Source organism: Phasianus colchicus, chromosome 3 (genome assembly GCF_987193195.1).
Source record: "Phasianus colchicus chromosome 3, bPhaCol1.hap1.1, whole genome shotgun sequence".
Taxonomy (NCBI): domain Eukaryota; kingdom Metazoa; phylum Chordata; class Aves; order Galliformes; family Phasianidae; genus Phasianus; species Phasianus colchicus.
The window spans coordinates 95,636,325-95,661,169 of record NC_143438.1 but is presented as its reverse complement, the minus strand read 5'-3'; the positions used below and the strand labels follow the sequence as shown (position 1 = coordinate 95,661,169).

Genomic DNA, 24,845 nt, shown 5'->3' with positions numbered 1-24,845 from the left:
ATAGCCCGTATCCCATCGTCCCATGGCCCACGTCCTCCAATGTCCCCCTGTCCCCAATGTCCCCACACCCCTGATGTCCCCACACCCCCCAGTGTCCCCCAATGTCCCCACACCCCCCAATGTCCCCAAATGTCCCCACACCACCCAATGTCCCCCGATGTCCCCACATTCCCCTGATGCCCCCTGATGTCCCCACACCCCCCATTTTCCCCCAATGCCCCCACACCACCCAGTGTCCCCCAATGTCCCCCACTGCGCCCACCCCCCCAATATCCCCACACTCCCCAATGTCCCCAGTGTCCCCTCATCCCCTGATGTCCCCACACCCCCCAATGTCCCCACGCCCCCCAACGTCCCGCTGCCCCCTGATCCCCCCAGTGCTCCCTGATGCCCTCCTATGTCCTCATGTCCCCCAGTGCCCCCTGTCCCCAATGTCCCCAACCCCCTGATGTCCCCACGCCCCCTGATGTCCCCTCACCCCCCAATGTCCTCCAATGTCCCCTCACCCCCAAGTGTCCCCAGGCCCCTGATGCCCTTCTATGTCCCCATGTCCGCCAGTGCCCCCCCAATGTCCCCGTCCCCGGTGTCCCCACACCCCCCGATGTCCCCTTGCACCCTGATCCCCCCTAATGCCCCCTGATGTCCCCATGTTCCCTGATGCCCTCCTGCGTCCCCATGTCCCCCAGTGTCTCCATGCCCTCTGATCCCCCCTAATACCCCATGTCCCCTCACCTTCCAGTGTCCCCACACCCCCCAATTTCCCCCTGCCCCCGATGTCCCCTCACCTCCAAATGCCCCCTCACCCCCCAATGTCCCCTGATGTCCCCTCACCCCCAAATGTCCCCACACCCCCCAATGTCCCCATGCCCCCCCATGTCCCGCTGCCCCCTGGTCCCCCCTAATGCTCCCTGATGCCCTCCTCTGTCCCCATGTCCCCCAGTGCCCCCCTGTCCCCAATGTCCCCACATCCCCTGATGTCCCCATGCCCCCCAATGTCCCCCGATGCCCCCTCACCCCAAATGTCCCCACACCCCCTGATGCCCTCCTATGTCCCCATGCCCCCCTGTGTCCCCCTGTCCCCAGTGTCCCCACAACCCCCGATGTCCCCCGGTGCCCCCAGCCCCCCAGTGCCCCCTCACCCCCCAATTTCCTCCGATGTGCCCCGATGTCCCCCCGCCCCCCCTCATGCCCCCTTATGCCCCCCTGCTTCCCCCCCCCGCAGTGAACCAGCTGCACTTCGTGCCCGTGGACCTGGGCTCCCCGTTGGTGCACTGCGCCGTGGCCGATCCCTACGTGGTGCTGCTGAGCGCCGAGGGCCAGATCTGCTGCCTGCTCCTCAAGAGCGACACCTATGGGGGCCGCACGCACCGCCTGGCGCTGCTCAAGACCCCCCTGCACCCCGTGAGTGGCACCCAGAGTCGCCCGGTGGCACCCGGTGTCTGTCCACGGGGTCGCCTTCCACGTTGTGTCACCCATCGTGTCGCCCTCGTGTCACCCGTGGCTTTGTGTCACCCGCTGCGTCAGCTGTGGCTTTGAGTCACATGTTGTGTCACCCACTGTGTCACCCATGGTGCTCTGTCACCCACTGTGTCACCCGTGGTGTTGTGTCACCCTCTGTGTGTCCATGGTATCGCCTTCCGCATTGTGTCACCCATCGTGTCACCCTCGTGTCACCCGTGGCTTTGTGTCACCCGCTGTGTCACCTGTGGCTTTGAGTCACCCATCATGTCATCCATTGTGTCACCCACTGTGTCACCCATGGTGTTGCGTCACCTGTTGTGTGTCCATGGTGTCACCCATGGTGTTGTGTCACCCGCTGTGTGTCCATGGTGTCACCTTCCACGTTGTGTCACCCATCGTGTTGCCCTCGTGTCACCCGTGGCTTTGTGTCACCTGCTGTATCTCCTGTGGCTTTGAGTCACCCGTTGTGTCACCTCTCGCGTCACCCATGGTGTTGCGTCACCCGCTGTGTCACCCACTGTGTCACCCATGGTGTTGTGTCACCCTCTGTGTGCCCATGGTATCGCCTTCTGCATTGTGTCACCCATCGTGTCACCCTCGTGTCACCCATGGCTTTGTGTCACCCGCTGTGTCACCTGTGGCTTTGAGTCACCCGTTGTGTCACCTCTCGCGTCACCCATGGTGTTGCGTCACCCGCTGTGTCACCCACTGTGTCACCCATGGTGCTCTGTCACCCTCTGTGTGTCCATGGTATCGCCTTCCGCATTGTGTCACCCATCGTGTCACCCTCGTGTCACCCGTGGCTTTGTGTCACCCGCTGTGTCACCTGTGGCTTTGAGTCACCCGTCATGTCATCCATTGTGTCACCCACTGTGTCACCCGTGGTGTTGTGTCACCTGTTGTGTTTCCATGGTGTCACCCATGGTGTTGTGTCACCCGCTGTGTGTCCATGGTGTCACCTTCCACGTTGTGTCACCCATCGTGTCACCCTCGTGTCACCCGTGGTGTTGAGTCACCCATTGTGTCACCCATTGTGTCACTCATGTCCATCTGTCCCCCTGTTCCCCTGTCCTCTTATCCCCATGTCCCCATTGTCCCCCTGTCCCCTTGTCCCCCATCCCCTTGTCACCCTTGGCATGCTGTCACCCCTGTCCCCATGTCCATCTGTCCCCCTGTCCCCCTGTCCCCATGTCCCCATGTCACCTTGTCTCCCAGTCCCCTTGTCACCCTTGACGTGCTGTTACCCCTGTCCCCTTGTCCCCCTGTCCGCCTGTCCCCACGTTCCCGTGTCCATCTGTCCGGCAGCAGCCCAAGGTCCTGGCCCTGTGTGTGTACCACAATGTCAGTGGGGTGTCCCCATGTCCATCTGTCTCCATGTCCCCCTGTCCCCATGTCCCCCTATCCATCTGTCCCCATATGCCCATGTCCCCCTGTCCCCATGTCTCCCTGTCCCCATGTCCATCTGTTCCCATGTCCATCTGTCCCCCTGTCAACCTGTCTCCCTGTGTCCTTGTCACCCTTGGCATGCTGTCACCCCTGTCCCCATGTCCTCTTGTCCCCCATGTCCTCCCGTCCCCCTGTCAACCTGTCCCCTTGTCCCTGTGTCTGCCTGTCCCCACGTCCGTCCGTCTGTCTGTCCGGCAGCAGCCCAAGGTCCTGGCGCTGTGTGTGTACCGCAATGTCAGCAGAATGTCCCCCTGTCCATCTGTCCCCATGTCCCCATGTCCATCTGTCCCCATATCCCCCTGTCCATCTGTCCCCATGTCCCCCTGTCCTCCTGTCTATCTGTCCCCATGTCACCCTGTCCCCCTGTCTCCATGTCCCCATGTCCATCTGTCTCCATGTCCATCTGTCTCCATGTCCCCATGTCCCCGTGTCCATCTGTCCCCGTGTCCCCATGTCCTCCTGTCCATCTGTCCCCATGTCCATCTGTCTCCACATCCCCCTGTCACCCCCGTCCCCCCGTCCCCTTGTCTGCCTGTCCCCACGTCCGTCTGTCCGGCAGCAGCCCAAGGTCCTGGCGCTGTGCGTGTACCGCGACGTCAGCGGGATGTCCCCATGTCCATCTGTCCCCATTTCACCCCTGCCCCATGTCCCCCTGTCCCCACATCCATCTGTCCCCCATGTCCATCTGTCCCCCTGTCCCCTTGTCCCTCTGTCCCCCCGTCCCCCTGTCCGCCTGTCCCCACGTCCGCGTGTCCATCTGTCCGGCAGCAGCCCAAGGTCCTGGCGCTGTGCGTGTACCGCGATGTCAGCGGGATGTCCCCATGTCCATCTGTCCCCATGTCCCCTTGTCCCTCTGTCCCCCCGTCCCCCTGTCCGCCTGTCCCCACGTCCGCGTGTCCGTCTGTCCGGCAGCAGCCCAAGGTCCTGGCGCTGTGCGTGTACCGCGATGTCAGCGGGATGTCCCCATGTCCATCTGTCCCCATGTCCCCTTGTCCCTCTGTCCCCCCGTCCCCCTGTCCGCCTGTCCCCACGTCCGCGTGTCCATCTGTCCGGCAGCAGCCCAAGGTCCTGGCGCTGTGCGTGTACCGCGATGTCAGCGGGATGTCCCCATGTCCATCTGTCCCCATGTCCCCTTGTCCCTCTGTCCCCCCGTCCCCCTGTCCGCCTGTCCCCACGTCCGCGTGTCCGTCTGTCCGGCAGCAGCCCAAGGTCCTGGCGCTGTGCGTGTACCGCGATGTCAGCGGGATGTTCACCACCGAGAGCCGCAGCAGCTGCGCCCGCGAGGAGCTGAGCGTGAGGGGGCACTGCGAGGCAGAGACCCTCATCCAGGACATCAGGTGGCACCGGGGGGGCACGGGGGGGGGTACCTGGGGGCCGGCACTGCTTGGTGGCACCGGGAGGGGGCACTGGGGGGGGTTGGCACCAGGAGGGGGCACTGGGGGGCACTGGGGGGGGGGGCACAGGGGGGTGGCATTGGGGCTGTTGGCAATGGGGGGGTTGGCATTGGGGGGGTTGGCACTGGAGGGGTGCTGGGGGGGGCACTGGGGGGGGCTGGGGGGTACTTGGGGGCTGGCACTGATTGGTGGCACTGGGGGGCACTGGGGGGGAGGTTGGCACGGGGGTTGGCATTGGGGCTGTTGGCAGTGGGGGGGGTTGGCATTGGAGGGGGGGTTGGCACTGGGTGGAGCACTGGGTGGGACACTGGGGGGTCTGGGGGGGTACTTGGGGGCTGACACTGATTGGTGGCACTGGGGGAGGTTGGCATTGGGGGGGGTGGCATTGGGGCTGTTGGCCGTGGGAGGGGTTGGCATTTGGGGGGGTTGGCCCTGGGTGGAGCACTGAAGGGGGCTGGGGGGGTACTTGGGGGCTGGCACTGCTTGGTGGCACTGGGGGGCAATGGGGGAGGTTGGCACTGGGGGGGTGGCATTGGGGGTGTTGGCAATGGGGGGGCATTGGAGGAGGTTGGCACCAGGGGGTGGCACTGGGGGGGACATTGGGGGGGTTGACACAGGGGGCAGTACTTGGGGGCTGGCACTGGTTGGTGGCACTGGGGGAGGTTGGCACAGGGGGGGGTGGCATTGGGGGTGTTGGCAGTGGGGGGGGTGTTGGCATTGGGGAGGGTTGGCACTGGGAGTGGCACTGGGAAGGCATTGGAGGGGATTGGCACTGGGGGGGGCACTGGGGGGGGACACTGGTGGGGGTACTTGAGGGCTGGCACTGATTGGTGGCACTGGGGGGCACTGGTGGAGGTTGGCATTGGCGGGTATTGGCAGTGGGGGGGGTGTTGGCACTGGGGGGGGTTGGCATTGGGAGTGGCACTGGGGGGGCACTGGAGGGGGTTGGCACTGGGCGGGGGGGCACTGGGGGGACTGCAGGGGGTACTTGGGGGCTGACACTGGTTGGTGGCACTGGGGAGGCACTGGGAGGGGGCGCTGGGGGGGTTGGTACCTGGGGGTGGCACTGGTTGGTGGCACTGAGGGGGGACTGGGAGGGGCACCAGGGGGGGTTGGCAGTGGGGGTGAAATTGGGGGGGTTGGCACCAGGGGGGGGTTGGCACTGGGGTTGGAACTGGGGGGGTTGGCACCAGAAGGTGGCACTGAGAGGGGTGGCACTTTGGGTGGCAGTGGGGGAGCATTGGGGGGGGCCATTAGGGGGGTTGGCACCGGGGGGTGGCACTGGGGGGGGGGGGTGGGGGCAGGGGGGCGCATTGGGGAATGGCACTGGGGGGCACTGGGGGTGGTTGGCAACAGGGGGGGGCACTGGGGGGAGTGGCACCAGAGGGTGGCACTGAGGGGCACTGGGAGGTGGCACTGGGGGGGTGGCACTGGGGGGGTGTGATACTGGAGGGGAATCAGGAGGTGGCAGTGGGGGGGGATTGGCATCACGGGGGGAGCTGTGGGGTGGCACCGTTGGTGTCCCCGTCGGTGTCACTCTTGGTGACAGAGTCGGTGGCCCTGTTGGTGACACTGTGTCGGTGACACCGTGTTGGTGACACAGTCGGTGTCCCTGCTGCTGTCCCTGTTGGTGACACAGCGGTGCCACTGTTGGTGATGCTGCTGGTGACACAGTTGGTGTCCCTTTTGGTGACAAAGTCGGTGTCACTCTTGGCATCGCTGTCAGTGTCACTGTCGGTATCAATCTTGGCATCGCTGTTGGTGTCCCCGTGTCGGTGACACAGTGACATTGGGGGGGTGACACTGGGGACGTGACACCGTGTTGGTGACGCCGTGCTGGTGGCACTGTTGGTGGCACCACGTTGTTGTCCCTGTTGGTGTCACCGTGCTGGTGGCCCTGTTGGTGTCCTGGTGGTGACACAGTTGGTGTCCCTGCTGCTTTCCCTGTTGATGTCCCTGTGTTGGTGTCACAGTGATGGTGACATTCAGGTGGTGACATTGGGGACATGACGCCACGGTGGTGTCACCGTGTTGGTGTCACCACATTGGTGTCTCTGTTGCTGTCCCTGTTGGTGTCACCGTGTTGGTGTCACCACATTGCTGTCCCTGTTGGTGTCACCGCATTGGTGTCCCTGTTGGTGTCACCATGTTGGTGTCACCGTGTTGGTGGTGTCCCTGTTGGTGTCACCGTGTTGGTGTCACCACATTGCTGTCACCACTTTCCTGTCACCATGTTGGTATCACCGTGTTGGTGTCTCTGTGTTGGTGTCACCACATTGCTGTCACCACTTTCCTATCACCATGTTGGTGTCACCGTGTTGGTGTCCCTGTTGGTGTCACCGTGTTGGTGTCACCACATTGCTGTCACCACTTTCCTGTCACCATGTTGGTATCACCGTGTTGGTGTCTCTGTGTTGGTGTCACCACATTGCTGTCACCACTTTCCTGTCACCGTGTTGGTGTCACCGTGTTGGTGTCACCACATTGGTGTCACCGCATTGGTGTCACCGCATTGGTGTCACCGCATTGGTGTCCCTGTTGGTGTCACCCTGTTGGTGTCACCGTGTTGGTGTCACTGTTGGTGTCACCGTGTTGGTGTCACCATGTTGGTTCACCGTGTTGGTATCCCTGTTGTTGTCACTATGTTGGTGTCACCACTTTGCTGTCACCACTTTCCTGTCACCGTGTTGGTGTCACCGTGTTGGTGTCACCACATTGGTGTCACCGCATTGGTGTCCCTGTTGGTGTCACCGTGTTGGTGTCACCGTGTTGGTGTCACCACTTTGCTGTCACCACTTTCCTGTCACCGTGTTGGTGTCACCACATTGGTGTCCCTGTTGGTGTCACCGTGTTGCTGTCCCTGCTGGTGTCGCCGTGCCGGTGTCCCTGCCGGTGACACAGCGGTTGTCCCCGCGCAGCGGCTCGGTGGACGACGAGGAGGAGATGCTGTACGGGGACTCGGGGGCCCCTCGCAGCCCCCCCCGTGAGGATCCGCGCCGCGGAGCCGCCACCCAACCGGAGCGCGACCGGCAGAACCGGGCCGAGCCCAGCCACTGGGCGCTGCTGGTCCGCGACAACGGCGCCATGGAGGTGGGGCTGCCGCCAACTTCTGTCACCTCCCTGCCACCGGATGTCACCTCCCTGTCAGCTCCTGTCCCCTCCGTCACCTCCTGTCCCCTGTGTCACTTCCTGTCCCCTCTGGCACCAGATGTCCCCTCCGTCCCCTCCTTTCCCCTCCCTGTCACCTCCTTTCCCCTCCATGTCACCTCCTGTCCCCTGTGTCACCAAATGGCCCCTCTGTCACCTCCTTTCCCCTCCCTGTCACCAAACATCACCTCTGTCACCACATGTCCCCTCCCTGTCATCAAATGTCACCTCCATGTCACCAAATGTCACCTCTGTCACCTCCTGTTCCCTCCATCACCTCCTTTCCCCTCCATGTCACCTCCTGTCCCCTGTGTCACCAAATGTCACCTCTGTCACCTCCTGTCCCCTCCATTACCTCCTTTCCTCTCCCTGTCACCTCCTGTCTCCCCCATGTCACCTCCTATCCCCTGTGTCACCAAATGGCTCCCCTGGCACCAAATATCCCCCCCGTCACCAAATGTCCCCTCCCTGTCACCAAATGTCACCTCCATGCCACCAATGTCACCTCTGTCACCTCCTGTCCCCTGTGTCACCAAATGTCCCATTAGGCACCAAATGGCCCCTGTCACCAGTGTCCCCTCTGTGTCACCACCTGTCCCCTCCCTGTCACCAAATGTTCCCTCCCCATCACCACCTGTCCCCTCCCTGTCACCACCTGTCACCAAATGTCCCGTGTCACCAAATATCCACCCCGTCACCAAATGTCCCCTCCCTGTCACCAGATGTCACCTCTGTCACCTCCTGTCCCCTCCATCACTCCCTTTCCCCACCCTGTCACCTGCTGTCCCCTCCCTGTCACCGCTGTCCCTTTGGTGTCACCGTGTCACTCGCTGTCACCACCTCTCCCGCAATGCCACTCCCCGTCCCTCAGTACGGACCTTTGGTGGCACCCCGTGTCCCCTCGGTGTCACCACCTCCCCCCATTGCCCCCATTGCCCCCATTGCCCCCATTGCCCCCATTGTCCCCAATGACCCAAAGTCCCCATTGTCCCCACTGCCCCTATTAGCCCCTATGCCTCCATTGCCCCCATTGCCCCCATATTCCCCAATGTCTCCAATCCTCCCAATGTCCCCAATTCTCCCAACCCCCCATTGCCCCCCATTGCCCCCCAATCCCCCCATTGTCCCCATCGCCCCCACTGACCCCAATGCCCCCATTGCCCCCAATGTCCCCAATGCCCCCATTGCCCCCAATGCCCCCACTGTCCCCATTGCCCCCATTGCCCCCAGTGTCCCCATTGAACCCATTGTCCCCAATTCTCCCGTTGCCCCCAGTGTCCTCATTGCCCCCAATGTCCCCACTGTCCCCAATTCCCCCATTGCCCCCAATGGCCCCTTTGAACCCATTGCCTCCAATGCCCCCATTGCCCCCATTGTCCCCATAGATCCCAATGTCCCCAATTCCCCCATTGCCCCCATTGCCCCCAATCCCCCCAGTATCCCCACTGTCCCCATTGCCCCCATATTCCCCAATGCCCCCATTGCCCCCATTGCCCCCAATCCCCCCAATGCCTCCATTGCCCCCATTGCGTCCAATTCCCCCATTGTCCCCAATGCCCCCATTGCCCCCAATATCCCCTTTTAACCCATTGCCCCCAGTGCTGCCATTGCCTCCATTGCCCCCATTCTCCCCAATTCCTGCAATCCTCCCACTGCCCCCAGTGCCCCCAGTGCTCCCATTACCCCCAATGTCCCCATTGCCCCCAATGTCCCCAATGCCCCCAATCCTCCCAACCCCCCCATTTCCCCCCGTTACTCCCATTACCCTCAACCCCTTCATTGCCCCCATTACCCCCAATCCCCTCATTGCCCCCCTTGCCCCCATTACCCCCAAGCCCCTCATTGCCCCCATTGCCTCCATTACCCCCATTGCCCTGAATGTCCCCATTGAACCCATTGCCGCCAATGCCCCCATTGCCCCCAATGTCCCCAATGCCCCCAATCCTCCCAACCCCCCCATTTCCCCCCTTGCCCCCATTATCCCCAATCCCCCCATTGCCCCCATTACCCCCATTGCCCCCCTTGCCCCCATTACCCCCAATCCCTCCATTGCCTCCATTACCCCCATTGCCTCCATTACCCCCATTGCCCTGAATGTCCCCATTGCCCCCATTACCCCCAATGTCCCCATTGCCCCCAATGCCCCCATTGCCCCCAATATCCCCTTTGAACCCATTGCCCCCATTGCCCCCCTTGCCCCCATTACCCCCAACCCCCCGATGTCCCCCCCGTCCCCAGATCTACCAGCTCCCCGATTGGCGCCTGGTGTTCCTGGCCAAGAACTTCCCCGTTGGCCAACGCGTGTTGGTGGACAGCAGCTTTGGGCAGCCGACGCCGGGGGAGGGGCGGAAGGAGGAGGCGACCCGGCAGGGGGGGCTGCCTGTGGTGCGCGAGGTGCTGCTGGTGGGGCTGGGGGCCAGGCAGAGCCGGCCATACCTGCTGGTGAGGTGGTGTGGGGTTATGGGGCTGGGTGTGGGGTTATGGGTGGGGTTATGGATGGGGTTATGGGGTTGGGTGTGGGGTTATGGATGGGGTTATGGGGTTGGGTGTGGGGTTATGGATGGGGTTATGGGGTTGGGTGTGGGGTTATGGATGGGGTTATGGATGGGGTTGGGTGTGGGGTTCTGGATGGGGTTATGGGGTTATGGGGTTGGGTGTGGGGTTCTGGATGGGGTTATGGGGTTATGGGGTTGGGTGTGGGGTTCTGGATGGGGTTATGGGGTTATGGGGTTGGGTGTGGGGTTATGGATGGGGTTATGGATGGTTATGGGGCCGTCCAGGTGCACGTGGAACAGGAGCTGCTGCTGTACGAGGCGTTCGCTCACGACCCCCAGCTGGGGCAGAGCAACCTCAAGGTGCGCTTCAAAAAGGTGCGTCTGTATGGGGCCAGGGCCCCAAATCCCCCGAGACCCCATTCACCCCACTGACCCCAAATCCCCAGAGACCCCATTCACCCCACTGACCCCAAATCCCCTGAGACCCCATTCACCCCACTGACCCCAAATCCCCAGAGACCCCATTCACCCCACTGACCCCAAATCCCACTCAGATCCCATTCACCCCACTGACCCCAAATCCCCTGTGATCCCATTCACCCCACTGACCCCAAATCCCCAGAGACCCCATTCACCCCACTGACCCCAAATCCCTCTGAGATCCTATTCATCCCATTGTCCTCATTGGCCCCAAATGCCCCGAGACCCCATTCACCCCATTGACCCCAAATCCCACTCAGATCCCATTCACCCCATTGACCCCAAATCCCCCGAGATCCCATTGTTTCCATTGGCCCCAAATCCCCCTCAGATCCCATTCACCCCATTGACCCCAAATCCCCTGAGATCCCATTGACCCCATTGTCTTCATTGGCCCCAAATCCCCCGAGACCCCATTCACCCCATTGACCCCAAATCCCCCTCAGATCCCATTCACCCCATTGTCCCCATTGGCCCCAAATTCCCCGAGATCCCATTCACCCCATTGACCTCAAATCCCTCTCAGATCCCATTCACCCCATTGACCCCAAATTCCCCAAGATCCCATTCACCCCATTGACCCCAAATCCCTCTCAGATCCCATTCACCCCATTGTCCTCATTGGCCCCAAATCCCGCGAGATCCCATTCACCCCATTGACCCCAAATCCTGCTCAGACCCCATTCACCCCATTGACCCCAAATCTTCCTCAGATCCCATTGTTCCCATTGGCCCCAAATCCCCCTCAGATCCCATTCACCCCACTGACCCCAAATCCCCTGAGATCCCATTCACCCCATTGACCCCAAATCCTGCTCAGACCCCATTCACCCCATTGACCCCAAATCTTCCTCAGATCCCGTTGTTTCCATTGGCCCCAAATCCCCCTCAGATCCCATTCACCCCATTGTCCTCATTGGTCCCAAATCCCCCGAGATCCCATTCACCCCATTGACCCCAAATCCTGCTCAGACCCCATTCACCCCATTGACCCCAAATCTTCCTCAGATCCCATTGTTCCCATTGGCCCCAAATCCCCCTCAGATCCCATTCACCCCACTGTCCCCACTGTCCCCAAATCCCCCGATGCCCCCACATCCCACTTATAACCCCATATCCCCCTTACGTCCCCATGACCCCCTGTGAACCCCGCATTGTCCCCAGGTCCCGCACAACATCCACTTCCGGGAGCGCCGCCCCCGGCCGTCGAAGAAGAAGCCGGACGGGGGGGGGGGCGGCGCTGAGGATGGGGGAGGGGCGCGCGGCCGCGTGGCGAGGTTCCGGCCCTTCAGCGACATCTATGGATACGCAGGGGTGAGAGAGACCCCCCGCCCCCCCCCACAGTAAGGGGACCCCCTCACGTGGGACCCCACCCCCAAATTAGAGACCCCCCACAAATAATAGGGATCCCTCACCCATATGGGACCCCCCCCAAAGTGGGGACCCCCCTACTCAATCAGAGCCCCCCTCCAAAATGGGCCCCCCCCTCAAAATTAGGGACCCCCACCAATACTAGGGCTCCCCCCAATCATAGGGACCCCCTGTCATATCAAATCCCCCCCCATGTGGGAAATCCCCCCAAAATTAGGACCCCCCCCCAGTAATAAAGACCCCCCCCATATCGGCACCCCCCCTCATATGAGGCACCCACCCCAAAATTAGGGACCCCCCCCCAAGAATAGTGACCCCTCCCTCTTTATATGAGAACCATCTCATATGGGACCCCCCCTTCGATGGGGACCCCCCCTCATATGAGACCCCTCACCCCAAAATCGGGACCCCCCCCAATAATACGGACTCCAACCCTCCTATGTGACCCCCCCTCGTGTAGGACAACCCCCAAACTGGGGACCCCCCCAAAATTAGAGACCCCCCCGCTGTAATAGGGAGAACCCCCCAATGGGGATCCCCCCCCCAATGGGGAACCCCCCCAAAATTAGGCCCCTCCCTCAATGGGGACCCCTCTCTCATATGGAACCCCCCCCCAAAATCTGGACCCCCCTCATTTGGAACCGCAACCAATAATAGCGACCCCCCATTTAATAGGGACCCCCCCCATATGAGACCCCCCTGCAAAGTGCCCCCCCACCCCAATATTAGGGCTCTCCCCAATAATAGAGACCCCCCCCATGTGGGAAACCCCCCCAAAATTAGGCACCCCCTCCCTCAATAATAGAGACCCCCCCCCAATGGGGACCCCCCCTTGCTGTGAGAACAGCCTCAATGGGGACCCCCCCTCATATGAGACCCCCCCACATTGGGGACCCCCCCCAAAATTGGAGACACCCCCCCAGGAATAGGGACCCCCACTCATTGGGGACCCCCCTCATATAGGACACCCCCCCAAAATTAGAGCCCCCCCCTCAATAGGGACCCCCCCTCAACGGAGGCCCCGTGCTCCTTCCCCCGCAGACCCTAATTAACACCTAATTAATTAATTGCAGGTGTTCCTGTGCAGCCCAGCCCCTCATTGGCTGCTGCTGTCCTCTCCTAGTGCGTGGCTCCTTCCTCAGCTGACCCTAATTATTGACTAATTAATTAATCAGCGGCGTTCCTTTATGTCCTGGCCCCGCACTCCTTCCCCCGCTAACCCTAATTAATGCCTAACTAATTAATTACAGGTGTTCCTATGTGGCCCAGCCCCAAATTGGCTGCTGCTGTCTTCCCCTGGTGTGCTGCAGCTCCTTCCTCAGCTGACCCTAATTAATGACTGATTAATCAATCAGCGGCGTTCTTTTGTGTCCTGGTCCTGCGCTCCTTCCCCCGCAGACCCTAATTAATGCCTGTTTAATTAATTACAGGCCCAGCCCCCCATTGGCTGCTGCTGTCCTCCCATGGTGTGCTGCTGCTCCTTCCTCAGCTGACCCTAATTAATGACTAATTAATCAATCAGTGGAGTTCTTTTGTGTCCTGGCCCCACACTCCTTCCCCTGCATACCCTAATTAACGCCTAATTAATTAATTGCAGGTGTTCCTGTGCAGCCCAGCCCCCCATTGGCTGCTGCTGTCTTCCCCTGGTGTGCTGCAGCTCCTTCCTCAGCTGACCCTAATTAATGACTGATTAATCAATCAGCGGCGTTCCTTTTTGTCCTGGTCCCCCGCTCCTTTCCCCACAGACCCTAATTAACACCTAATTACCTAATTGCAGGTGTTCCTGTGCGGCCCAGCCCCCCATTGGCTGCTGCTGTCCTCCCGCGGCGCGCTGCGGCTCCTTCCTCAGTTAACGCTAATTTGTGACTAATTAATCAATCAGCGGCGTTCCTTTTTGTCCTGGTCCCCCGCTCCTTTCCCCACAGACCCTAATTAACACCTAATTACCTAATTGCAGGTGTTCCTGTGCGGCCCAGCCCCCCATTGGCTGCTGCTGTCCTCCCGCGGCGCGCTGCGGCTCCTTCCTCAGTTAACGCTAATTTGTGACTAATTAATCAATCAGCGGCGTTCCTTTTTGTCCTGGTCCCCCGCTCCTTTCCCCACAGACCCTAATTAACACCTAATTACCTAATTGCAGGTGTTCCTGTGCGGCCCAGCCCCCCATTGGCTGCTGCTGTCCTCCCGCGGCGCGCTGCGGCTGCACCCCATGGCCATCGATGGCCCCATCGATTCCTTCGCCCCGTTCCACAACGTCAACTGCCCCAAAGGCTTCCTCTACTTCAACCGCCAGGTGCCTGCGCTAATTAGCAGCCCCTCATTAGCGGCCCCTCGTTAATTAGAGGCTCTCTTAATTGCTCTTCCCGTCTGTTGGGGTTCCCTCTTGGATTGGCTCGCCGTTGAATGAGGGTTCTTGTTAATTTGCATCCTCATTAATGAGCTCTGCCATTAATTTGGGTTCTTGTTAATTTGGGTGCTCATTAACTTGGTTTCCCATTAATTTGGGTTTTCAGTAATTGGGGTAACCATTAATTCCCCATTAATTGGGGTTCCCGTTAATTGGGGTCCCCTCTCGAGTTGGGTAACCACTGACGTGGGTTCTTGTTCATTTGCTTTCCCATTAATGAGCTCTGCCATTAACTTGGGTTCTTTTTAATTTGCATTCTCGTTAATTTGGGTTCCCATTACTTTGGGTTCTCATTAATTTGGGTTCCCATTAATTCCCCATTAATTGTGGTTCCCGTTAATTGGGGTCCCGTTGATGTGGGCTCTCATTTGTTTGAGTTCCTGTTAATGAGCTTTGCCATTAACTGGGGTTCTTGTTAATTTGGGTGCTCATTAATTTGGGTTCCCAATAATTTGGGTGCTCATTAATTTGGGTTCCCATTAATTCCCCATTAATTGGGGTTCCCGTTAATTGGTGTCCCCTCTCCACTTGGGTCACCATTGACGAGGGTTCTTGTTCATTTGCCTTCTATTAATGAGCTCTGCCATTAACTTGGATTCTTGTTGATTTGGGTTCTCATTAATTTGGTTCCATTAACGTAAGATCCATTAATTGTGGTTCCCATTAATTGGGGTCCCCTCTTGTCTTGGGCCACCATTGGTGTGGGCTCTCGTTTGTTTGTGGTTTGCTGTTCAGTTGGGTTCTTGTTTATTTGGATTCTCATTAATTTGTGTTCCCATTCATTTGGATTCTCATTAGTTTGGTTCCCATTAATTTAAGGTCAGTTAATTGGGATTCCTTTAATTAGGCTCCCTTCTTGGTTTGAGTCACTGTTGATGTGGGTTCTCGTTCATTTCCTTTCCTGCTAATGAGTTTTGCCATTAATTTAGGTTCTTGATAATTTGGATTCTCATTAATTTGGGTTCTCATTAATTTGTGTTCCCATTAATTTAATCCCATTAATTGTGGTTCCCTTTAATTGGAGTCTCCTCTTGTTTTGGGTCATCATTTGGGTTGATGTTGGTTCCCATTGGTTTTCACTCCCATTGGTTTGCTTTCCCATTAATGAGCTTTGTCATTAACTTGGGTTCTCGTTAATTTGGGTTCTCCTTAATTTGGTTCCCGTTAATTTAATCCCCATTAATTGTGGTTCCCATTAATTGGGGTCTCCTCTTGATTTGGGTCATCGTTGATGTTGGTTCCCATTGGTTTGCCTTCCCATTGGTTTCTGTTCCCATTAATGAGCTTTGCCGTTTACTTGGGTTGTTGATAATTTGATTTCTCGTTAATTTGGGTTCTTATAACTTGTGCTCCCGTTAATTTAATCCCGTTAATTGTGGTTCCCATTAATTGGGGTCTCCTCTTGATTTGGGTCATCATTCGGGTTGGTGTTGGTTCCCATTGGGTTGCACTCCCATTGGTTTGCCTTCCCATTAATGAGCTCTGCCATTAACTTAGGTTCTTGTTAATTTGGGTTCTCCTTAATTTGGTTCCCATTAATTTAATCTCTGTTAATTGTGGCTCCCAGTAATTGGGGTCCCCTCTTGATTTGGGTCATCATTTGGGTTGATGTTGGTTCCCATTGATTTGCATTCCCATTGGTTTGCCTTCCCATTAATGAGCTTTGCCATTAACTTGGGTTCTTGTTAATTTGGATTCTCATTAATTTGGTTTCTCCTTAATTTGTGCTCCCATTAATTTAATCCCCATTAATTGTGGTTCCCATTAATTGGGGTCTCCTCTTGATTTGGGTCATCATTCGGGTTGATGTTGGTTCCCATTGGTTTGCACTCCCATTGGTTTGCCTTCCCATTAATGAGCTCTGCCATTAACTTAGGTTCTTGTTAATTTGGGTTCTCCTTAATTTGGTTCCCATTAATTTAATCCCCATTAATTGTGGTTCCCATTAATTGGGGTCTCCTCTTGATTTGGGTCATCATTCGGGTTGATGTTGGTTCCCATTGGTTTGCCTTCCCATTGGTTTCTGTTCCCATTAATGACCTTTGCCATTAACTTGGGTTCTCATTAATTTGGGTTCTCCTTAATTTGGTTCCCATTAATTTAATCTCTGTTAATTGTGGTTCCCATTAATTGGGGTCTCCTCTTGATTAGGGCCATCATTTGGGTTGGTGTTGGTTCCCATTGGGTTGCCTTCCCATTCAGTGGTTCGCCGTTGAGTTGGGTTCTTGCTAATTCGGCTTCTCATTAATTTGGGCTGCCGTTAATTTGGATCCCCGTTAATTGGGGTTCCTGTTAATGGCGTGGGGCAGGGGGAGCTTCGTATCAGCGTGCTGCCTGCTGCTCTGTCCTACGACGCCCCCTGGCCCGTCCGCAAGATCCCACTGCGCTGCACCGCACACTACGTGGCCTACCATGTGGAGTCCAAGGTGGGGTGGGGGGCAGTGGGGGACATGGGGACATTGGGGACATTGGGGACATTCGGGGGAATGGGGACATTGGGGTCAGTGGGGACATTGGGGACATTCAGGGGAATGAGGACGTCGGGGTCAGTGGGGACATTGGGGACATTCAGGGGAACGGGGACATTGGGGACATTGGGGGCAGTGGGGACTTTGGGGGTCAGTGGGGACATTGGGGGCAATGGGGACCTTGAGGGTCAGTGGGGACATTGGGGACATTCAGGGGAATGGGGACTCTGGGGGGGTATGGGGACATTGGGGGCAATGGGGACACTGGGGGCAGTGGGAGCAATGGGGACTTTGGGGGTCAGTGGGGCAATGGGGACATTCAGGGGAATGGGGACTTTGGGGGGATATGGGGACATTGGGGGCAGTGGGAGCAATGGGGACATTGGGGACACTGGGGACATTGGGATCAATGGGGACTTTGGGTGTAAATGGGGACATTGGGGACATTCAGGGGAATGGGGACATTGGGGGCAGTGGGGACCTTGGGGGTCAATGGGAGAATGGGGACATTGAGGACACAGGGAGCAATGGGAACATTGGGGACATTCAGGGGAATGGGGACATTGGGGTCATCGGGGGCAGTGGGGACATTGGGGGTCAATGGGAGGAATGAGGACATTGGGGTCAGTGGGTCAGTAGGGTCAATGGGACATTGAAGTTGATAGGGAGATTGGGGTCAATGGAACTTTGGGGTCAATGGGGCATTGGGGTCAGTGGGGCATTGGGGTCAGTGGGGCATTAAGGTCATTGGGTCAATGGGACATTGGGGCATTGGGGTCAATGGGACATTGGGGTCGATAGGGAGATTGGGGTCAATGGGTCAATGGGCATTGGGGTCAATGGGACATTAGGATCAGTGGGCCATTGAGGTCAATGGAGTCAATGGGGCATTGGGGTCAATGGGGCATTGGGGTCAGTGGGCCATTGGGGTCAATGGGGCATTGGGGTCAATGGGACATTGGGGTCAATGGGACATTGGGGCATTGGGGTCAATGGGGCAATGGGGTCAATGTCAATGGGGCATTGGGGTCAATGGGCCATTGGGGTCAGTGGGTCATTGGGGTCAGTGGGTCATTGGGGTCAGTGGGGCATTGGGATCAGTGGGTCGGTAAGGCATTGGGGTCAATGGGGTCAGTGGGACTTTGGGGTCAGTGGGACTTTGGGGTCAGTGGGACTTTGGGGTCAGTGGTGTCAGTGTGTCTGGCTGATTTGGGGCTGCTGGTGCCCCAGGTGTACGCGGTGGCCACGAGTGTGAGCAACCCTTGCACGCGCATCCCACGCATGACGGGAGAGGAGAAGGAGTTCGAGAGCATCGAGCGCGGTCAGTGCTGCCACCTGGCCACCAGGTGTCACCTGCGTGTCCCCAGAGTGTCACCTGCGTGTCCCCAAAGTGTCACCTGTGTGTCCCCAGCATGTCACCTGTGTCACCAGGTGTCAGTGTGTGTCCCCAGGTGTCACCTGTGTCCTCAGTGTGTCACCTGTGTCACCAGGTGTCAGTTTGTGTCCCCAGAGTGTCACCTGCGTGTCCCCAGAGTGTCACCTGTGTCACCAGGTGTCACCTCTGTGTCCCTAGAGTGGCACCTGTGTGTCCCCAGAGTGTCACCTGCGTGTCCCCAAAGTGTCACCTGTGTCACCAAGTGTCACTGTGTGTCCCCAGAGTCACCTGTGTCACCAGGTGTCAGTGTGTGTCCCCAGAGTGTCACCTGTGTGTCCCCAAAGTGTCACCTGTGTCACCAGGTGTCGCTGTGCGCCACTGTGTGTCCCCAAAGTGTCACCTTGTGTGTCACCTATGTCACCTTTGTGTCCCCAAAGTGTCACCTTGTGTGTCACCTTTGTGTCACCAGGTGTCACTGTGTGTCCCCAAAGTGTCACCTTGCATGTCACTGTGTGTCACTTTGTGTCACCTGTGGGTCCTCAAAGTGTCACCTTGTGTCACCGGGTGTCACCGCGTGTCCTCAGAGCATCACTTGTGTCAGCTATGTGTCCCCATGTCTGTCCCCAGCATTTCTCCATGTCTGTCCCCAAATGTCCCCCTGTCTGTTCCCAAATGTCCCCATTTGTCCCCGTGGTGTCCCCCTGTCTGTCCCCATGGTGTCCCTGTCTGTCTCCATGATGTCCTCCTATATGTACCCATGATGTCTCCCTGTCTGTCCCTATGGTGTCCCCCATGTCTGTCCCCAAATGTCCCCCTGTCTGTCCCCATGATGTCCCCATGTCTGTCCCTACGGTGTCCCCCGTGTCTGTCCCCAGATGTCCCCACATCTGTCCCTATGGTGTCCCCCTATCTGTCCCCAAATGTCCCCCTGTCTGTCCCCATGGTGTCCCCCTGTCTGTCCCTATGGTGTCCCCAAATATCCCCCTGTCTGTCCCCGTGGTGTCCCCCCATCTGTCCCCAGATGTCCCCTGTCTGTCCCCGTGGTGTCCCCCCGTCTGTCCCCAGATGTCCCCTGTCTGTCCCCGTGGTGTCCCCCCATCTGTCCCCAGATGTCCCCTGTCTGTCCCTGTGGTGTCCCCCCGTCTGTCCCCGTCTGTCCCCCCGTCTGTCCCCTCGCTGCCCCCCATGAGCGCCGTGTCCCCGCAGACGATCGCTACGTGCACCCCCAGCAGGAGGCCTTTTCCATCCAGCTCATCTCCCCTGTCAGCTGGGAGGCCATTCCCAACACACGGTGATCGGGGCGCCTGGGGGGCCTGGGGGGCATCGGGGGACATGGGGGGACGTGGGGACATGGGGACACGTGGGGACATGGGGACATCAGGAGACGTAGGGGGATATGGGGACACCTGGGGGCATCAGGGGACGTGGGGGGATGTGGGGACATGGGGACACACAGGAACAAAGGGACATCAGGGGACATGAGGGGATGTGGGGACACCGGGGGACATGGGGACCCCTGCGGACATCGGGGGACATGGGGACATCAGAGGGACATGGGGGGGACGTAGGGCTACCAGGGGACGTTGGGGGATGTGGGGACACCTGGGGATGTGGGGGGACATGGGGACACATGGGGACATTGGGATGAGGATGTGGGATATGGGATAAGGGGTGTGGGATGTGGGATATGGATATGGGGTATGGATTGTGGGATATGGGGATATGGGATATGGGATGTGGGGATATGGAATATGGGATATGGGATATTGGGATATGGGGATATTGGGATATGGGATGTGGGATATGGGGATATGGGGATATGGGATGTGGGATATTGGGATATGAATATGGAGATATGGGATATGGGGATACGGGATATGGGGATATGGGATATGGGATATGGGATATGGGGATACGGGATATGGGGATATGGGATATGGGATATGGGATATGGGATATGGGAATGTGGGGATATGGGATATGGATATGAATATGAATATGGGGATATGAGATATGGGATATAGGATGTGGGGATATGGGATATGGGGTATGGGATATGGGGATATGGAGTATGGTGTATGGGATACGGGATATGGATATGGGATATGGGTTGTGGGGTGTGGATATGGGGTATGGGTTATAGGATATGGATATGGATTATGGGGATATGGGATGTGGATATTGGATATGGATTATGGGGATATGGGATGTGGATATGGATGTGGGGTATGGGTTATGGGATATGGATGTGGGTTATGGGGATATGGGATGTGGATATGGGATATGGGTTATGGGGATATGGGTTATGGGGTGTGGATGTGGGGTATGGGATGTGGGTTATGGGATATGGATAGGGGTTATGGGGGTGTGGGGTGTGGATGTGGGGTGTGGTTATGGGGTGTGGATGTGGGGTGTGGCTGTGGGCTGTGGCTGTGGGCTGTGGTTATGGGGTGTGGCTGTGGGCTGTGGGCTGTGGGCTGTGGTTATGGGGTCCGGGTGCGGAGCGCGGTGGCAGCCGTTGCCGTGGCTGCAGGATCGATCTGGAGGAGTGGGAGCACGTGACCTGCATGAAAACCGTGTCACTGAAGAGCGAGGAAACCGTGTCGGGGCTGAAGGGCTACGTGGCCGTGGGCACCTGTCTGATGCAGGGCGAGGAGGTCACCTGCAGGGGCAGGGTGAGGCACTGGGGACACAATGGGGACATGTGGGGACGCGTGGGGACAGGGACACCATGGGGACAGCATGAGGACAGAACCAAAAGACAGCACTGGGGACACGTGGGGACACATGGGGACAGGGACAGGTGTGATGCAGGGGGAGGGTGAGGTACTGGGGACAGCAGGGGGGCACCATGGGGACAGCATGGGGACACGTGGGGACAGGGACACCATAGGACAGCATTGGGGTCAGGTGGGCTTGGGGTCAGCTTTGGGGTCACCTTTGGGGTCAACTTTGGGCTCATGTTTGGGCTGAGTTTTGGGTCAGGTTTGGGGACACGTTGGGGACACTTCTGGTATTGTTTTGGGGTCACCTTTAGGATCACCTTTGGGTCGGGTTTGGGGTCAGCTTTGGGGACACATTTGGGTATTGTTTTGGGGTCAACCTTAGGGTCAACATTGGGGTCGTGTTTAGGATGACTTGGGTACATCTTTGGGGTCACTTTTGGGGTCAACTTTGGGGTCAACTTCGGGGTCATGTTTGGGATGACTTGGGTACAGCTTTGGGTCAGTTTTGGATCAGCTTTGGGGACACCTTTGGGTATTGTATTGGGGTCAGTTTTGGAGTCACCTTTTGGGGTCAGTTTTGGGGTCACCTTTTGGGTCATCTTGGGTACACCTTATGGGTCATCTATGGGGTCATGTTTGGGATCCATTTGGGGTCACCTTTGGGATGACTTTTGGGGACATTTTTGAGGTCACCTACAGGGTCAACTTCAGGGTCACCTTTGGGATCACCTTTAGGGTCAGCTTTGGGGTCAGCTTTGGGGTCAGCTTTGGGGTCAACTTTAGGTCAGCTTTGGGGACACACTGGGGCCTCCTTTGGGGCCTCCTTTGGGGCCATCCCTTTTGGGATCACCCCTGGAGCCACCTTGGGTTCACCTTTGGGGTCACTTTTGGGTCAGTTTTGGGTCAGCTTTGGGGACACGTTGGGGACACATTTGGGTATTGTTTTGGGATCACTTTTAGGGTCAACTTTGGGCTCATGTTTGGGATGAGTTTGGGGTCAGCTTTGGGTCAGCTATGGGGACACACTGGGGCCTCCTTTGGGGCCGTCCCTTTTGGGATCACCCCTGGGGCCACCTTGGGTTCACCTTTGGGTTCACCTTTGGGGTCACCTTTGGGGTCACCTTTGGGGTCCTGTTTGGGCCGAGTTTTGGGGAAATCATTGGGGACACCTTTGGGTATTGTTTTGGGGTCAGCTTTGGGGACACTTTTGGGTATTGTTTTGGGGTTGACTTTAGGGTCCACTTTGGGGTCATGTTTGGGATGACTTTGGGGGACACCTTTGGGATCACCTGTAGGGTCAGCTTTGGGGTCACCTTTGGGATCCATTAGGGGTCACGTTTGGGATGACTTTGGGGTCACCTGTAGGGTCCACTTTGGGCTCATGTTTGGGATGAGTTTGGGGTCAGCTTTGGGTCAGCTTTGGGGACACACTGGGGCCTCCTTTGGGGCCGTCCCTTTTGGGATCACCCCTGGGGCCACCTTGGGTTCACCTTTGGGGTCACCTTCGGATCAATTTTGGGTCAGCTTTGGGGACACGCTGGGGACATGTTTGGGTATTGTTTTGGGGTCACCTTTAGGGTCCACTTTGGGCTCATGTTTGGGATGACTTTGGGGACACCTTTGGGATCCCCTGTAGGGTCAGCTTTGGGTCAGCTTTGGGGACACATTGGTGCCTCCTTTGGGGCCGTCCCTTTTGGGGTCAGCCTTTGGGACCCCCCGGACCCTTTGCGTCCCCCCAGATCCTGATCATGGATGTGATCGAGGTGGTGCCGGAGCCGGGGCAGCCGCTGACCAAGAATAAGTTCAAGGTCCTGTATGAGAAGGAGCAGAAGGGGCCGGTGACCGCGCTGTGCCACTGCAACGGATACCTCGTGTCCGCCATCGGGCAGAAGGTGGGGGGCGGGGGGGGTGGGGGGGTTGGGGGGTGGGAGAGGACGTGGAGGGGGGGGGGGGGGATACGGGGTTGTATGGGGGGGTGGGGGGGGGTGGGAGAGGACATGGGGGGATGGGGGGCGGTTGGGGGGATGTGGGGGGACATGGGGGGATGTGGGGGGCGTGGGAGAGGACATGGGGGGGTGGGGGGCGATATGGGGGGGGTTGAGGGGGTGGGAGAGGACATGGCGGGGGTGTGGGGGGGTGGGGGAGGATGTGGGGGGGTGGGGGGGGTATGGGGGGGATGTGGGGGGATGTGGGAGAACATGGGGGGGTTGGGGATATGGGGGTGGGGGGGATGGGAGAGGACATGGGGGGGTGGGGGGGTATGGAGGGATGTGGGAGAACATGGGGGGATGTGGGGGGGTTGGGGGCGTTGAGTATGGGGGGTGGGGGGGGTAGGAGAGGACATGGGGTAGGGGGGGATGTGGGGTTGTATGGGGGGTTGTGGGGGGATGTGGGGGGATGTGGGGGAACATGGGGGGGCTGGGGGGACATGGGGGGTGGGGGGATGGGAGAGGACATGGCGGGGGGGGGGATGGGGGGGGATACGGGGTTGTATGGGGGGTTGTGGGGGGGGATGGAAGAGGACACGGGGGGTGTGGGGGGGGGATGGGGGGGTTGGGGGAGTATGGGGGGTGGGGGGGTAGGGGAGGAAATGGGGTGGGGGGGATGTAGGGGGATGTGGGGTTGTATGGGGGGTTGTGGGGGGGGATGTGGGGGTTGTGGGGGGGGGATGTGGGGGAACATGGGGGGGTTGGGGGGGATATGGGGGTGGGGGGGTGGGGGAGGACGTGGGGGGGTGGGGAGGGTATGGGGGGGATGTGGGGGGTTGTGGGAGAACATGGGGGGGTTGGGGGGGATTGGGGGTCATGGGGTGGGGGTGTGGGTCAGCTTTTGGGATAGGTGGGTTTGTGAGGAGGTTTTGGGGTCTTTGTGGGGTCTGTGGGTTTGCGATGGGGTTTTTGGGGTCTTTCTGAGGTCTGTGGGTTTTTGATGGGGTTTTTGGGGTCTTTCTGAGGTCTGTGGGTTTTTGATGGGGTTTTTGGGGTCTTTCTGAGGTCTGTGGGTTTGCGATGGGGTTTTTGGGTCTTTGTGGGGTCTGTGGGTTTGTGATGGGATTTTGGGGTCTTTGTGGGGTCTGTGGGTTTGTGATGGGGTTTTTGAGGTCTTTGTGGGGTCTGTGGGTTTGCGATGGGGTTTTTAGGGTCTTTCTGAGGTCTGTGGGTTTGTGATGGGGTTTTTAGGGTCTTTCTGAGGTCTGTGGGTTTTTGATGGGGTCTTTGGGTCTTTCTGAGGTCTGTGGGTTTGTGATGGGGTTTTTGGGTCTTTGTGGGGTCTGTGGGTTTGCGATGGGGTTTTTGGGGTCTTTGTGGGGTCTGTGGGTTTGCGATGGGGTTTTTGGGGTCTGTGGGTGCAGATCTTCCTGTGGAGCCTGAAGGACAACGAGCTGACCGGGATGGCCTTCATCGACACCCAGCTCTACATCCACCAGATGATCAGGTGGGGTCAAAGGGCACCGGGGTCACCCGGGGTCACCAGGGGTCAAAGGTCACCCGGGGTGGTGGTACTGGGGGGGAGGGGCACAGTGGGCACTGTCCTTTCTGTGGGTTCATGGTCTGCCATCCCATAATTCCCCCATCCCATAATTCTGTGGGTTTATGACCCCATACTCCCATGATCCCATACTGCTGTGGGTTGGTGACCCCATGACCCCACATCTTCACAGCCCCATGACCCCATTACCCTGTGACCATATGACCCCATAACCCCATGACCCCATAACCCCATGACCCCATAACCCCGTGACCCCATAACCCCGTGACCCCATAACCCCGTGACCCCATAACCCTGTGACCACATGACCCCATAACACTCTGACCCCATAACCCTATGACCTCACAACTCCATAACCCCATAACCTTATGGCCCCATATCTCCATGATCCCACAACCCTGTGACCCCATATCTCCACAACCTTATGTCCCTCCGACCCCATAAACCTATGACCCCATAGCTCCCGTGCTCCCATAACTCACCCCATATCCCCATAACTGCCCCCATACTCCCATGACCCCATAACTGACCAAATAACTGACCCCATGACCCCATAACTGACCCCACAACTGCCCCCATAGCTGCCCCC

At 58.3% G+C, this 24,845-nt stretch overlaps 1 protein-coding gene across 1 annotated transcript in view; it reads left to right on the top strand.

Moving 5' to 3' along the window:
* CPSF1 (cleavage and polyadenylation specific factor 1) overlaps positions 1-24,845 on the top strand; it is a 63,395-nt gene that overhangs the window by 27,688 nt on the left and 10,862 nt on the right. Inside the window, exons 20-32 of the mRNA XM_090138261.1 lie at positions 1,223-1,401; positions 4,108-4,244; positions 7,220-7,391; positions 9,687-9,890; positions 10,229-10,318; positions 11,588-11,737; positions 13,932-14,084; positions 16,508-16,624; positions 17,897-17,987; positions 19,248-19,332; positions 20,575-20,716; positions 22,507-22,659; positions 24,120-24,202. Coding sequence (XP_089994387.1) covers positions 1,223-1,401; positions 4,108-4,244; positions 7,220-7,391; positions 9,687-9,890; positions 10,229-10,318; positions 11,588-11,737; positions 13,932-14,084; positions 16,508-16,624; positions 17,897-17,987; positions 19,248-19,332; positions 20,575-20,716; positions 22,507-22,659; positions 24,120-24,202 — 1,756 coding nt within the window. The remainder of the gene's footprint in view (positions 1-1,222; positions 1,402-4,107; positions 4,245-7,219; positions 7,392-9,686; positions 9,891-10,228; positions 10,319-11,587; positions 11,738-13,931; positions 14,085-16,507; positions 16,625-17,896; positions 17,988-19,247; positions 19,333-20,574; positions 20,717-22,506; positions 22,660-24,119; positions 24,203-24,845) is intronic.